General features: G+C 41.6%; 1 protein-coding gene across 2 annotated transcripts in view; it reads right to left on the reverse strand.

Annotated features, from left to right (window-relative positions):
* The window catches only part of LOC139406830 (serine/threonine-protein kinase Nek7), a 150,332-nt gene that overhangs the window by 51,739 nt on the left and 81,672 nt on the right, over positions 1-16,921 (reverse strand). For both annotated transcript variants that reach the window (XM_071149900.1, XM_071149901.1), the window contains exon 3: positions 5,465-5,605. In XM_071149900.1, the coding sequence (XP_071006001.1) occupies positions 5,465-5,605 (141 nt within the window). The remainder of the gene's footprint in view (positions 1-5,464; positions 5,606-16,921) is intronic.

Below are 16,921 nucleotides of genomic sequence, written 5' to 3' on the forward strand. Positions count from 1 at the left end.
ATACTGCATTAGCATCGAAAAGCCCCCGACATATGCAACTTTTCAGGGAAGTCAGGAACAAATATACACAGGCAGTTAGGAAAGCAAAGGCTTGCTTTTTCAAACAGGAATTTGCATCCTGTAGCACAAACTCCAAAAAGTTTTGGGACACTGTAAAGTCCATGGGGAATAAGAGCACCTCCTCCCAGCTGCCCACTGCACTGAGGCTCGGAATAACACACTACCGATAAATCTACGATAATTGAGAATTTCAATAAACATTTTTCTACGGCTGGTCATGCTTTCCACCTGGCTACTCCTACCCCAGTCAACAGCTCTGCACCCCCCACAGCAACGTACCTAAGCCTCCCCCATTTATCCTTCAGCCAAATCCAGATAGCTGATGATCTGAGAGCTGCAAAATCTGACCAACAAATAGGCTGGGCTAGACAATCTGGACCCTCTCTTTCTAAAATTATCCGCCACAATTGTTGCAACCCTCATTACTAGCCTGTTCAACTTCTCTTTCGTATCATCTGAGATCCCTAAAGATTGGAAAGCTGCGCGGTCATCCCCCTCTTCAAAGGGGGAGAAACTCTAGAGCCAAACTGTTACAGACCTATATCTATCCTACCCTGCCTTTCTAAAGTCTTCGAAAGCAAAGTTAACAAAACAGATCACTGACCATTTCGAATCCCACCGTACCTTCTCCGCTATGCAATCTGGTTTCCGAGCTGGTCATGGGTGACCCTCAGCCATGCTCAAGGTCCTAAACGATATCATAACCGCCATCGATAAAAGACAATAGTCTGCAGCCATCTTCATCAACCTGGCCAAGGCTTGACTCTGTCAATCACCATATTCTTATCTAAAACGACTGCCTCGCCTAGTTCACCAACTACTTCTCAGATAGAGTTTAGTGTGTCAAATCGGAGGGCTTGTTGTCCGGACCTCTGACAGTCTATGGGGGTGCCACAAGGTTCAATTCTCGGGCCGACTCTTTTCTCTGTATATGTCAATGCAATGATGTCGCTCTTGCTGCTGGTGATTCTCTGATCCACCTCCACACAGATGACACCATCCTGTATACTTCTGGCTCTTCTTTGGACACGGTGTTAACAAACCTCCAGACGAGCTTCAATGCCATACAACACTCCTTCCATGGCCTCCAACTGCTCATAAATGCAAGTAAACTAAATCGCTGATGGATGGTTCGACTTATGTGGACAACTACAAAAACCTAGTCTGGTTAGAGTGTAAACTCTCCTTAAAGACTCACATTAAGCATCTCCAATACAAAATTAAATCTAGAATCGGCTTCCTATTTCGCAACAAAGCATCCTTCCCTCATGCTGTCAAACATACCCTCGTAAAACTGACTATACTACCGATCTTTGACTTTGCCGATGTCATTTACAAAATAGCCTCCAACAATCTACTCAGCAAATTGGATGTAGTCTATCACAATGCCATCCGTTTTGTCATCGAAGCCCCAAATACTACCCACCACTGCGACCTGTATGCTCTCGTTGGCTGGCCCTCGCTACATATTTATCGCCAAACCCACTGGCTCCAGGTCATCTATAAGTCTTTGCTAGGTAAAGCTCCACTTTATCTCAGCTCACTGGTCACCATAGCAGCACCCACCCGTAGCACGCGCTCCAGCAGGTATATTTCACTGGTCATCCCCAAAGCCAATTTCTCCTTAGGCCACCTTTCCTTCCAGTTCTCTGCTGCAAATGACTGGAATGAATTGCAAAAATTACTGAAGCTGGAGTCTTATATCACCCTCACCAACTTTAAGCATCAGCTGTCAGAGCAGCTTACCGATCATTTCAGCTGTACACAGCCCATCTGTAAAGAGCCCACCCAACTACCTCATCCCCATATTGTTACTTATTGTTTTACTCCTTTGCACCCAATCTCTACTTGCATATTCATCTTCTGCACATCTATCACTCCAGTGTTAATTGCTAAATGGTAATTATTTCGCCACTATGGCCTATTTATTTCCTTACCTCCCTAATATTAATATATTTGCACACTATGCATATAGATTTTCTATTGTGTTATTGACTGTAGATTTGTTTATCCCATGTGTAACTCTGTGTTGTTTGTGTCGCACTGCCTTGCTTTATCTTGGCCAGGTCGCAGTTGTAAATAAGAACTTGTTCTCAACAGGCCTACCTGGTTAAATAAAAGGTGGAAAAAATAAATAAGTAAAAGATTTGGCATGGGTCCCCAGATCCTCAAAAAGTTCTACAGCTGAACAATCGAGACCGGTTGCATCACCGGCTCGTATGGCAACTGCTCGGCATCTGACCGTAAGGCGCTACAGAGGGTAGTGTGTACGGCCCAGTGCATCACTGGGGCCAAGCTTCCTGCCATCCAGGACCTATATACTAGGCGGTGTCAGAGGAAGGCCCAAACAATTGTCAAAGACTCCAGTCACCCAAGTCATAGACTGTTCTTCCCTCACCTGCACGGCAAGCGGTTCGGGAACGCCAAGTCTAGGACAAAAAGGCTCCTTAAACAGCTTCTACCCACAAGACTGCTGAACACCTAATCAGATGGCCACCTGGACTATTTACATTAACACCCCCCCCATAGTCACTTCACCCCTACCTACATGTACAAATGACCTTTACGAACCTGTACCCCCGCACATTGACTCGGTACCAATACCCCCTGTATATAGCCTCATTTTGTATTTTATTAAGTTACTTTTTAATTAAAAAATGTACCTTTCGTTAATGTAGCAAAAATATTCTTAACTCTTTCTTGAACTGCATTGTTGGTTAAGTGATGGTAAGTAAGCATTTCACGATAAGGTCTTATACCTGTTGTATTCGGCTCATGTGACAAATCAAATTTGATAGTTAGCTGTATTGAGAATCACAAGCGTGGTTCTCGGTAAAGTGAACCCATTGACATTCTCATCTTGTGATGTTGCTGAGACGAGGGGGTAAATAGTTGTGGGTTGATTAGCTAAAGAAAGAGCTGTGTCTGTGAACACACACACACACACAACGCAAATCAGCATACAGAGGAATTCTATATTTTTAGAGCCATAATGCACCTTAAAAACATAGAAATGTGTGTTCAACAATTTACTTCAGGTGACATGATGGTGGAAACTACTGTATGTGTCACTAGAGTGTGGCAAGCACTCCCATGTTATAAAGGAATAATCCGAAGACACTAGTTTCCTACTTTCTGAGCCAACCTTCTACAGTCTATAGAGAGAATCTGTAAATGAAGACTGTCACACCACCACCAGACATGAACACTGACAGTTGAATCTAGTTAGACGAGTCGGTCTTCCAGCACTCTGTTTAACACATACACATTTTAATAAAGCATTTCAATAATGCAGTAAACCCAAATAAAGACACGGTTAAATATAAAATGCAAGATAATAGAGAGTAGTGTTGTCAAGACACAAACATTTTACTAACAATACAATACCAGGCCAAGTATCACGATAACCAAGTAGTGTTGTTTGTTCACAATGCCTGGAGGAGAAGGAGAAATGTACTGTTTGTGTAGTGTGGCTAGATGGTATCTGTACTTTCCATGATTATTGCATGCCTATAATTTGCAAAATGTTATTTTGTTTTGAGTACAAGGAAAATGGTATGTATTTAGTAGTCTTGAAAGCTCATGTGGGCTGGGCACCGGTAGGTGTACGACACTTAAATAAATCATATCCATCAAAATCACAAAATATGGTGATACAATTCAGAGTTCAGAGCCAAGTGTCCTTGTCCTGTTCCCTACCCCGAACACTTGTTCCCGTTTTATAAATGTAATGCGCATGTGCTATGCAAAAAAACTGTAACTGATATTCACAATTCAACACATATTGAATTAACTTCACACTGTTCACTGTAAAATAGAATAATGCATAGAAAGGCTGATTTGCTCATATTTGCAGAGGCCTACCCGTGATTTGGCTGGAGAAATTAATATACATGCATTATGGTCTGCATGTCATTGTGGCAGTAAGGGGGAAACACTGCATGAAACCCTCTTTATTCTTCAGTTAACAGAGAAGAATCTCCCTCCCTCAAAAACTTCTCCCAACTTTAAAAGGATTAGGCACCAAACAGAATTTAAGGAACACCAGAAAGCGGTAGATTTTTTAAAATATATAGCTTAGGCTTACATTAGGCTTATATAAATCCTATCTTTGAAGCACATCTCATGAGTAGCAGACCATTTTACTTTACTCGTGTCAATCTAATTTGCCTAGAGCTAATGTCAAGTATAGGTTGTTAGCTAGCTCGGTAACATGAATGAACAACAGGATTAGTTTAAAATGGCCTGCAACATGGTTTGTGAAATTTGATAAAAAAAATGTGTGCGAAATCGTACAGGGAGAAAAAAAAAAGGTAACTCTGGTAATATGGGTCATATTTTTCTAACCTTCTGGGCTAGACACACGTTTTCTTTGCTGTAAAAGCTGAAAACACGCCTGTTGTGAAGTTCATTCTATTTTCCTCTGACGAGCGAACTTGCAATTGCAAAGCCTGCTCAGACTGGCCTGTGCTCTTGGTTATACCAGGCGATGAACTGATACAATGTGTCAACTTTGCTCGCTCTGCACACTGCTCTAATGTAAAACATTTACAAATGTAACAACAGATGACATCAGGGTCTGCAACCCCGCTCTCCATCACGGCTAAATGATATTTAAAACATTTATGGAGGAATAGATGCAAAGGAAGAGCGGACGGAGAGACATGCAGGTGAGTGATGGCTGGAAAGAGATACTATACATGAGATACGCATGAAAGTGAAGTGGACATTATTGGACCGGTATATTGTGTATACACTAGTATAGAGTAATGATCGCAAAGCAGGATGAACTACAAAAGTATATTTCCTAAAGAAAATGTGTGTGCTTGTCTTAAAGTATTTGTGGTTGTAGAATAAGTCACAGTAGTGTTAATGACTGCAGTCGTAACGGTAGTGACTGGTTATAGTTGAAAAAGTAGGTAGATGGAAATATTGATCGATTGAGTGATTGATTTTTCAGATAGACTGAACAGTTGAAAGTTAGTTTGGTGTCTCTAGTTCAAGAGTTACCACTACTGTTGGTGGATTATTTTATGCTAATCATTTTATGGCCGCCACAACATTTTTCAAGCAGTTAAAGCACTAGGGCGAGCGGAAGAAGGCAAACTATAATAATACGAGTATGTGCCATTTCTAGAGTGGTCTTGCTTTCAGCAAGTACACTAATACATTTGATAAGTTAGTCAGCTAACTTTGATAAAACAATCAGATATAGATCTTGATTTGAGTCGATTATACAATTTCAAATCAATCTTTCTATGAACTAGAAAATATGAAGTATTTTGAGAATATGTAGGAAAATTGGTGACATCAAACCCCTGAAATGTGTCCTTGGGTATCTTGAAAGGTGGGGGAAATATTATGGTGTGTGCTATGTGTGCGCACGTGTGTGAGGCTCTCTCACCTGAACCTTCTTGAGGGCCATGGAGGTGTTGTCCATCAGGTACCTGGCCCGGTACACCTCACTGAACTGGCCCCGCCCAATCTTCTTCTCAATCTGGAAGTTAGCCAGAGAGTTGTGGCCCATGTCCGGCTGAAGCGGCTTCTGCAAGGCCGACACAGACAACACACAGTCACAGAAGTAGGCCTACACCCGATGCCTTCCCTTGCAGTTATGATTAGAGTTTTACAGCATGTTGAACATGGAATGGTTTACACTAGATTGTGTGATAAAGCAGAATCCATCTCATCTCCTAGTTTTTCTGCTGAACATGGCATTTCCTGTCCAGAAAAACAACATTGAACTCAGTGATTATTTATGCATATTTACAGTTAAAGGGATAATTCAGGATTTGCCAATGAGGCCCTTTATCTACTTCCCCCAGCATCAGATGAACTCGTGGATATCATTTCTATGTCTCTGCGTGCAGAGATGGAAGTTGCTAACTAGCGTTAGCACAATGACTGGAGGTCTATGGGTATCTGCTAGCAGCTTTTGCCCACCTGATATATACTGAACAAAAATATAAACGCAGCATGTAAAGTGCTGATCCCATGTATCATGAGCTGAAATAAAAGTTAGCTGAAATTTGTTTGCATCCCTATTAATGAGCATTTCTCCTTTGCCAAGATAATCCATCCACCTGACAGGTGTGGCATATCAAGAAGCCGATTAAACAGCATGATCATTACACAGGTGCATCTTGTGATGGGGACAATACAAGGCCACTCGAAAATGTGCAGGTTTGTCAACTTTGTTTAAGAGAATTTGGCAGTACGTCCAACCGGTCTTACAACCGCAGACCATGTGTAACCACACCAGCCCAGGACCTCCACATCTGGCTTCTTCACCTGCGAGATCATCTGAGGTCTATTTCTGTCTGTAATAAAGCTTTTTTTGTGGGGAAAAAACAGCTGCGCCCCTGCCCAGTCAAGTGAAATTGATAGATTAGGGCCGAATGAATATATTTAAATTGACTGATTCCTTCTATGAATTGTACTCGGCGTAATCTTTGAAATTGATGCAACATGCATTTATATTTTTGTTCAGTATAGAATACCTCAGGGTAAGCTGCAGACCCTTTTATCCACCAAGATAATTCTCATCTGAAATTATCACCGCTGTCTACATCCCTCCACAAGCCAACACTATTCTCGAACCATAGGCAAACAAGAAACCGCTCACTCAGAGGCAGCGTTTCTGGAGACTTAAAACCGCCCTACCTCACTTCTACCAACAAGTCTATTGCGCCACTAGGGACGCTAAAACTCTTATTCTTAAACTTTTATTCTACCCCCAAAAACGCATACAAGACCCTCCCTCGTCCTCCCTTCAGCAAATCTGACCATGACTCCATTCTCCTGCTTCCTATTTACAAAAAAATGCTCAAACAAGAAGTACCAATGATGGGATCAATACGGAAGTGATCAGATGAAGGAGACGTGAGGCTACAAGACTGTTTTGCTAGTACAAACTGGGATATGTTCCGGGATTCATCCGATAGCATTGAGGAGTTTACCACAACAGTTACGGGCTTCATCAATAAGTGCATAGACAGCGTCGTCCACACAGTAAGAATGTATCCAAACCAAAAACCATGGATTACAGGCAATATCCACACTGGGCTAAAAGCTAGAGCTACCGCTTACAAGGAACAGGACACGGACCTCCGAGACATCAAACATGCAAAAGGACAACAAAGGAAGAAGGTGGAATCCTATAGACGGGTTGATTGTTTAGCAACAAAACCGACACGTGCGCAACTACGGGGCAAAACAGACGGGGTTGGTTTAAATTGTTGACAACATATAAACCAAAGTGAGCTCTAAAACTATTGGACAGTGACATTTATATTGAATTTTTGGTTTCTGTACTCCAGCACTTTCGATTTGAAATGATATAATGACTGAGGTTAAAGTGCAGACTGTCAGCTTTACATTTGAGGGTATTTTCATCCATACAGGTTGTACATAGTCCCCCCATTTTATGAGAACAAAAGTATTGGGACAAATTCATATATGTGTATTGATATAGTGAACATTTTAGTATTTGGTCCCATATTCCTAGAACACAATGATTACATCAAGCTTGTGACACTGGAAACATGTTGGATGCATTGGCTGTTTGTTTTGGTTGTGTTTCAGATGGTTTTGTGCCCAATAGAAATGAATGGAGCGGCAGGGTAGCCTAGTGGTTAGAGCGTTGGACTAGTAACCGGAAGGTTGCAAGTTCAAATCCCCGAGCTGACAAGGTACAAATCTGTCGTTCTGCCCCTGAACAGGCCTGGTGCAGGTCTACAATTTTGTTTCTGGTGTCCTTTGAAAGCTCTTTGGTCTTGGAAATAGTGTGACTGTTTGAGGTTGTGGACAGGTGTCTTTTATACTGATAACAAGTTCAAACAGGTGCCATTAATACAGGTAACGAGTGGAGGACAGAGGAGCCTCTTAAAGAAGAAGTTACAGGTCTGTGAGAGCCAGAAATCTTGCTTGTTTGTAGGTGACCAAATACTTACTTTTCCACCATAATTTGCAAATAAATTCATAAAAAATCCTACAATGTGATTTTCTGGATTTTTTTTTTCTCATTTGGTCTGTCATAGTTTAAGTGTACCTATGATGAAAATTACAGGCCTCTCATCTTTTTAAGTGGGAGAACTTGCACAATTGGTGGCTGACTAAATACTTATTTGCCCCACTGTATATATATAAATAAAACATATAATATATATATATATTTTTTTTAACTCTTCATCATTGGGCAGGGCTTAAAGCAAGCATTTCCCGGTAAGTCTACACCAGTTGTATTCGGCGCATGACAAATTCAATTTTATTTGATTTTAGCATGCTAGCAGATAGCGCATTGACTGGAAGTCTGTGGGAAACACTAGTTAGCATTGGCTCAGGAAACTGCCTCTAACTTCCTTCATACTGGACACAGAGACATCAAAATGGTATACACAAGTTCATCTGACTCAAAATCCCAAAGTATCCCTTTAACAGAGAAAAAATGTGACTCTTCCTGAACCACTAAATCTTATTAGGTCATTATTATGTCCAACGAGGACAATAATTAGAGTGTATGTCTGGGCTGTAGTCTGCCATGGCACATCACAGTTAACATGACGCTGCTGCACTTGAGGTGACTTATGTTGGACCAGTCAGCTAGCGACAACCCCCCCCCCCCACAGTGCCCTCCTCTTCCAAGGGATGCATGTGGCGCCCTGAAACTCGGCTCGCCAGTGAATGTCTAAAATTAAAAAGCTAAGAAAACAGGCTGGAATGAGCCTTGGGGTTGTGATGTGTGAAAACACACAGAGCAGAGCGTGACCTTTGCAGCCATTTTGTAAACGTGTCTGTTGGTGTGGTGGAGGGAGAGAGGAGGCGACAGATATCACAATGCCACATGTCACCGGTGCCTGGCCCCAACCACGACCCGGGGACACCCTCACAGGCAGGCAGGCAGACTCTGGGAAGGAGGAGGAGAGGAGGGTGAGAGCACAGTGTCATGATGGAGGGAGGGAAGGAGCAGCTTAAGATGTGTTCACTTCAGATTCGTTTCACAATTAAACAAAGTCTGCATGAACAGAACACAGACCTGCGGCAACGACAGAAGAGGTTCCTAGGACAACACTCAATAGGGCTGGGCTGGTGAGCGATGTCTAATATTAAAGAAGTCTCGAGGTATTGCTTGCCTGAGGTAGAATACCTTATGATAAACTGAAGACCACACTATCTACCAAGAGAGTTCTCATGTATATTATTCGTAGGCGTCTTTTTACCACCACAGATCGATGCTTAACTTAATCGATGACAAACTTAAATCAGTTTTCCCAAATTCTTAGCAGCATGTCACATGTGCAACCAGAGAAAAAAATAAAATGAATCTCTACACCACCTTTACTCCACACACAGAGATGCATATAAAGCTCTCCTCCACCCTCCATTTGGCAAACCTGACCATAATTCTAACCTCCTGATTCCTGCTTACAAGCTACAGGACAGTTTTGCATGCACAGAATGGAATACGTTCCAGGATTCATCCAATGGCATTGAGGAGTATACCACCTCAGTCATCGGCTTCATCAATAACGGCATCCCCATACTGACCGTACGTACATAACCCAACCAGAAGCCATGGATTACAGGCAACATCCGCATCTATCATGGCAGAAGCATTTTGCTACACTCACATTAACATCTGCTAACCATGTGTACGTGACCAATAACATTTGATTTGATTAGAGCTCAAGGCTAGAGCTGTCGCTTTCAAGGAGTGGGACACTAATCCGGACGCCTATAAGAAATCTAACGTTGCCCTCAGATGAACCATCAAACGAGCAAAGCTTCAATACAGGATTAAGAATGAATCATACTACACTGGCTCTGACGCTCGTCGGATATGGCAGGGCTTGAAAACTATTACTGACTACAAAGGGAAAGCCAGATGCGAACTTCCCAGTGACGCGAGCCTATCAGACGAGCTAAATGCCTTTTATGCTCGCTTCGAGGCAAGCAACACCAAAGCATGCAAGAGAGCACCAGCTGTTCTGGATGACTGTGTGATATCGCTCTAGGTAGCCAATGTGAGCAAGACCTTTAAACAGACAAACATTCACAAAGCCGCGGGGCCAGATGGATTACCATGTTCTCAAAGCATGGGAGGACCAACTGGCAAGCGTCTTCACTGACATTTTCAACCTCTCCCTGAATGAGTCTGTAATACATGTTTCAAGCAGACCACCATAGTCCCTGTGCCAAGGAAGCGAACGTAACCTGCCTAACCGTAGCACTCACATCAGTAGCCATGAGGTGCTTTGAAAAGCTGGTCATGGCTCACATCAACAGCATCCTCCCGGATACCCTAGACCCACTCCAATTCGCATACCGCCCAAACATATCCACAGATGACAAAATCAAACTCCACACAGCCCTTTCCCACCTGGACAAAAGGAACACGTATGTGAGAATGCTGTTAACTTCTTTGGGGTAGGGGGCAGTATTTTCACGTCCGGGTGAAAAGCGTTCCCAGAGTAAACTGCCTGCTACTCAGGCCCAGATGCTAGGATATTCATAGTATTAGTAGATTTGGATAGAAAACACTGACATTTCTAAAACTGTTTGAATGACGTCTGTGAGTTTAACAGAACTCATATGGCAGGCAAAAACCTGAGAAAAAAATCCAACCAGGAACTGGGAAATCTGAGGTTTCTAGGTTTTCAAGTCAGCCTATCCAATATACAGTGTCTGTGGGGTCATATTGCACTTCCTAAGGGTTCCACTAGATGTCAACAGTCTTTAGAACCGTGTTTCAGGCTTCTACTGTGAAGTGGGAGAGAATGAGAGCTGATTGAGTCATGGGTCTGCCAGAAGGCCATGTGCTGAGAGAGTTAGCTCCGTTCCCTTTCATTTCTAAAGACAAAGGAATTCTCCGGTTGAAACATTGAAGATTTATGATAAAAACATCCTAAAGATATACATCGTTTGACATGTTTCTACGAACTGTAATATAAGTTTTTTTGATTTTGTCTGGACCTAGTGCCTGCGCATTTGGATTACTGTACTAAATGCGCGAACAAGGTATTTGGACATAAATGGACTTTATTGAACAAAACTAACATGTATTGTGGAACTGGGATTCCTGGGAGTGCATTCTGATGAAGATCGAAGGTAAGTGAATATTTATAATGCTATTTCTGACTTTTGTTGACTCCATAACATGGCGGGTATCTGTATTGCTTGTTTTGGTCTCTGAGCGCTGTACTCAGATTATTCCATGGTGTGCTTTTTCCGTAAAGCTTTTTTGAAATCTGACACAGCGGTTGCATTAAGGAGAAGTATATCTTTAATTCCATGCATAACACTTGTATTGTCATCAACATTTATGATGAGTATTTCTGTAAATTGACGTGGCTCTCTGCACTTTCACCGGATGTTTTGGAGGCAAAACATATGTTTACATTGACGCGTTTTTTGGATATAAATATGAACTTTATCGAACAAAACATACATGTATTGTGTTACATGAAGTCCTATGAGTGCCATCTGATGAAGATCAAAAGGTTAGTGATTAATTTGATCTATTTCTGCTTTTTGTGACTCCTCTCTTTGGCTGGAAAAATGGCTGTGTTATTTTGTGACGAGGTACTGACCTAACATAATCGCATGGTATGCCTTTGTCGTAAAGCCTTTTTGAAATCGGACACTGTGGTGGGATTAACAACAAGATGACCTTTAAAATGGTGTATAATACATATGGTTGAGGAATTTTAATTATGAGATTTCTGTTTGAATTTGGCGCCCTGCACTTTCACTGGATGTTGGTCAGGTGGGACGTTAGCGTCCCACGTACCCTAGAGAGGTAAATTGACTACAGCTCAGTGTTCAACACCATAGTGTCCACGAAGCTTATCACTAAACTAAGGACCCTGGGACTAAATACCTCCCTCTGCAACTGGATTATGGACTTACTGACAGGCCACCCCCAGGTGGTAAGGGTAGGCAACAACCCTTACCACCTTGGGCCCCTCAGCGGTGTGTATTTTGTCCCCTCATGTACTCCCTGTTCACACACAACTGTGTGACCAAACACGATTTCAACACCATCATTAAGTTTGCTGATGACCGACAACGATGAGACAGCCTATAGGGAGGTCAGAGAACTGGCAGTGTGGTGCCAGGACAACAACCTTTCCCTCAATGTGAGCAAGACAAAGGAGCTGATCGTGGACTACAGGAAAAGGCGGGCCGAACAGCCCCCATTATCAACGGGGCTATAGTGGAGTGGGTGAAGAGTTTCAAGTTCCTTGGTGTCCACATCACCAACGATCTATCATGGTCCAAACACACCAAGACAGTGAAGAGGGCACGACAACACCTTTTCTCCCTCAGGAGACTGAAAAGATTTGGCATGGGTCCCCAGATCCTCAAAAAGTTATTCAGCTGCACCATCGAGAGCATCCTGACCGGTTGCATCACCGCCTGGTAGGGCAACTGCTCAGCATCTGACCGTAAGGCGCTACAGACGTTAGTGCGTACGGCCCAGTACATCACTGGGGCAAAGCTTCCTGCAATCCAGGACCAATATAATAGGTCGGTGTCAGAGGAAAGCATAAAATTGTCAGACTCCAGTCACCCAAGTCAGACTGTTTTCTCTGCTACCGCACGGCAAGCGGTACCAGAGCGCCAAGTGTAGGACCAAAAGGCTCATTAAAAGCTTCTACCCCTAAGTCATAAGACTGCTGAACAATTAATCAAATGGCCACCAGACTATTACATTGACCCATTTGTTTTGTACATTGTTGCTACTCGCTGTTTATTATCTTATGCATAGTCACTACACCCCTACCTACATGTACAAATTACCTCTAACCTGTACCCCTGCACACTGACTCGGTACCCCTTGTATATAGCCTCGTTATTGTTATGTTACTTTAGTTTATTTGGTAAATATTTTCTTAACCAACTGTGCAGTTCAAGAAGAGTTAAGGGCTTGTAAGTAAGCATTTCACGGTAAGGTCTACACTTGTGTTCGGCACATGTGACAAATAAAGTTTGATTTGGCCAAAATATTATGAGACAATATTGTTAATTTTTTTACAGTATTTTGTGTTTTTGAATAAAAACTTTAAAATTTGCTATATGAGTTGTGCATGACCCTAGGCTGGCAACACATAAATGCCAAATCCTTTAAAAAAAAAGGGGGCATTCTGATTAACTGAACAGAACATTTGAGGGCAGTTATCATTCCTGACTGGTTGCATCACTGCCTGGTATGGTAACTGCTCGGCCTCCGACCGCAAGGCACTACACAGAGGGTACCGCGTACGGCCCAGCACATCACTGGGGCCAAGCTTCCTGCCATCCAGGACCTCTATACCAGACGGTGTCAGAGGAAGGCCCTAAAAATGTTCAAAGACTCCAGCCACCCTAGTCATAGACTGTTCTCTCTGCTACCGCACAGCAAGCGGTACTGGAGCGCCAGGTCTCGGTCCAAGAGGATTCTAAACAGCTTCTACCCCCAAGCCACAAGACTCATGAACATCTAATCAATTGGCTACCCAGATGATTTGCATTGCCCCACCCCCCTCTTTTACACTGCTGCCATACTCTGTTATTATCTATTCATAGTCACTTTAATAACTCTACCTAGATGTACATATTAAATAACTGTATATAGCCTCGCTATTGTTATTTTACTGCTGCTCTTTAATTATTTGTTACTTTTATTTCTTATTTAGGTATTTCTTATTAACTACATTGTTAGTGAAATGCTTGCTTACAAGTCCTTAACTAAGGTCTACTACCTAAATACTACACCTGCTGTATTCAGTGCATGTGACAAATACAATTTGATTCGATATGGGCAAAACATAATCGAGGCCTTATTTTTAACTAAATATTGCAATTGCAATTTAGATTAAAACACTTGGGTGAACATTTGTAATCATGGAAATATAATGGCAATTCTAATTTTATAGTTAGAATGTAATATTAATATAGAATATTAATATAATTTCTATGGATGCGTAATTGTGACAGGGTGTCCCAGGGGAGTAGGACCCTTTAATCTTCGGATACATTAAAATGTTTTCTATTACATCATGTAGCTAAAATATTAACGCTTTGCCTGTTCCTACCTGATTTAGAAGATGCCGATTTAAACATGCTGATTTAGGCATACACCAGGACTGGTATCAGGCTGTATTAGCTAGCTTCATTTGCTCTGACTCAATACATGTATTAGCTAGCTAGCCAGCTAACTAGCGATTTACGTTAGTGTCTTACACAGTTGATTTTAGCCACAACTTGTTAAGAAAAGACAAACTAGCTATTTGCAGACAGTAAGATACACAAACTAAGTGTAATTATAGAACGCTTGTGTTCTTTATAATAAGAAGCAAAGTGGAAAGCACAATCGTTGTCATCAACATATTGTTGCATCTGCTGCATTGACTATGCACACTCAAGATTGAATGGTTGGCAAAGGACCTCGTGTTCGAGGAACAACTGCTCTCCTTGAGCTTGTGTCCGTTAGGCCTACGGATGTATTTATTTATCAGCACAAATTATATTGAGCAACAAAAGCCCCACTTGTGGTATTCTTAAATTAAACTAGTTTTTGAGAGTACGGAGCACAATACCATGGAGGAGTTTAGAAGGTAAAAACTCCATCACACTTGTATTCCACAGGCTGGGATCCGCACTATGCAGCTGTTGCAAGAGAAAATGTTTCACTGGTTGTCCACTGGGTCGCAAAAACAATGATTGATAGGCAGCTCAAACTTCTTCAATTCAACCATTATTGGGTTAAAATACACATCTGCATTTGTGAACAGCCATCCACGATTCACATCAATGCGCTATGTACAATTGAAGTGGGACATTTACATACACCTTAGCCAAATACATTTAAACTCAGTTTTTCAAAATTCCAGACATTTAATCCGAGTAAACTTCCCTGTCTTAGGTCAGTTAGGATCACCACTTTATTTTAACAATGTGAAATGTCAGAATAGTAGTAGAGAGAATGATTTATTTCAGCTTTTATTTCTTTAAATCACACTCCCAGTGGGTCAGAAGTTTACATACACTCAATTAGTATTTGGTAGCATTGCCTATAAATTGTTTATCTTGGGTCAAATGTTTTGGGTAGCCTTCCACTTCCTCCCACAATAAGTTGGGTGAATTTTGGCCCATTCTTCCTGACAGAGCAGGTGCCTAATTGCTCGCACATGCTTTCCCTGCAGCAAAGCACCCCCACAACATGATGCTGCCACCCCCGTGCTTCACGGTTGGGATGTTGTTCTTCGGCTTGCAAGCATCCGACTTTTTCCTCCAAACATAACGATGGTCATTATGGCCAAACAGTTCTATTTTTGTTTCATTAGACCAGAGGACATTTCTCCAAAAAGTACAATATTTGTCCCCATGTGCAGTTGCAAATCGTAGTCTGGCTTTTTTATGGTGGTTTTGGAGCAGTGGCTTCTTCCTTGCTGAGCGGCCTTTCAACATAGGACTCGTTTTACTGTAGATAGATACTTTTGTACCCGTTTCCTCCAGCATCTTCACAGGGTCCTTTGCTGTTCTGGGATTGATTTGCACTTTTCGCCACAAAGTACTTTCATCTCAAGGAGACCGAACAGGCCTCCTTCCTGAGCGGTATGATGGCTGCGTGGTGCCATGGTGTTTATACTTGCGTACTATTGTGTGTACAGATGAACGTGGTACCTTCAGGCGTTTGGAAATTGCTTCCAAGGATGAACCAGACTTGTGGAGGTCTACAATTTATTTTCTGAGGTCTTGACTGATTTCTTTTGATTTTCACATGGTGTCAAGCAAAGTGTTACTGAGTTTGAAGGTAGACCTTGAAATACATCCACAGGTACACCTCCAATTGACTCAAATTATGTCAATAAGCATATCAGAAGCTTCTAAAGCCATGACATCATTTTCTGGAATTTTCCAAGCTGTTTAAAGGCAAAGTCAACTTAGTGTATGTAAACTTCTGACCCACTGGAATTGTGATACAGTGAATTATAAGTGAAATAATCTGTCTGTAAACAATTGTTGGAAAAATTACTTCTGTCATGCACAAAGTAGATATCCTAACGGAAATGCCAAAACTATATTTTGTTAACAAGACATTTGTGGAGTGGTTGAAAAACGAGTTTTAATGACGCCAACCTACGTGTATGTAAACTTCTGACTTCCACTGTAGATATCAATAAGTGATATTTGTAATCGCCTGTAGGCTACACCACTGCTCTTGTCCTTCTCTCAAAGAGTTTATACAAGTTGGACAATCTTTAGATGTCAACATTAGAAGACATAGCTTGAACTGTAGCCTACAAAAGCCTATTCCTGCTCTTTTCCCGCGATCCGTCAAATGCATTTGGTGTGTCATCATAGTGGTCTCTGACTTGCGGTCAGACTCGCTCAGGCGGAACAAACGTAACACTTATGCTTTTTTTTCCCAATGCTGCTTTGAAATGTCATTGAGAGGACAGAAAGGTGACCGTTTTTTTTTCCGCAAACGTCATTTCTGAATTTAAAAGTAATCCTAGAAGTGTTTGAAAAGTATCTGTAATCTGATTACAATATTTTAGCTGGTAAAAATGGATTACAGTTAGTTCTTTTGTAAATCATTACTCCCTGATATATATATATATATATATAAATAACAGTAATTTACGATCTTACTGTTTTATAGCGCTATATCCTCTTAGTATGAATTTTTTACAGTGCCTTCAAAAAGTATACATGAATGTTACACACAGGAAGTATTCACACCCCTCGACTTTTTAAACATTTTGTTGTGTTAAAGCCTGAATTTAAAATGAATTAAATTTAGATTTTGTGTCACTACATACAATAACCCATAATGTCAAAGTGGAATATTATTTTTAGAATTGTTGGCAAATTA

Source organism: Oncorhynchus clarkii, chromosome 4, assembly GCF_045791955.1.
Source record: "Oncorhynchus clarkii lewisi isolate Uvic-CL-2024 chromosome 4, UVic_Ocla_1.0, whole genome shotgun sequence".
Lineage (NCBI taxonomy): Eukaryota > Metazoa > Chordata > Actinopteri > Salmoniformes > Salmonidae > Oncorhynchus > Oncorhynchus clarkii.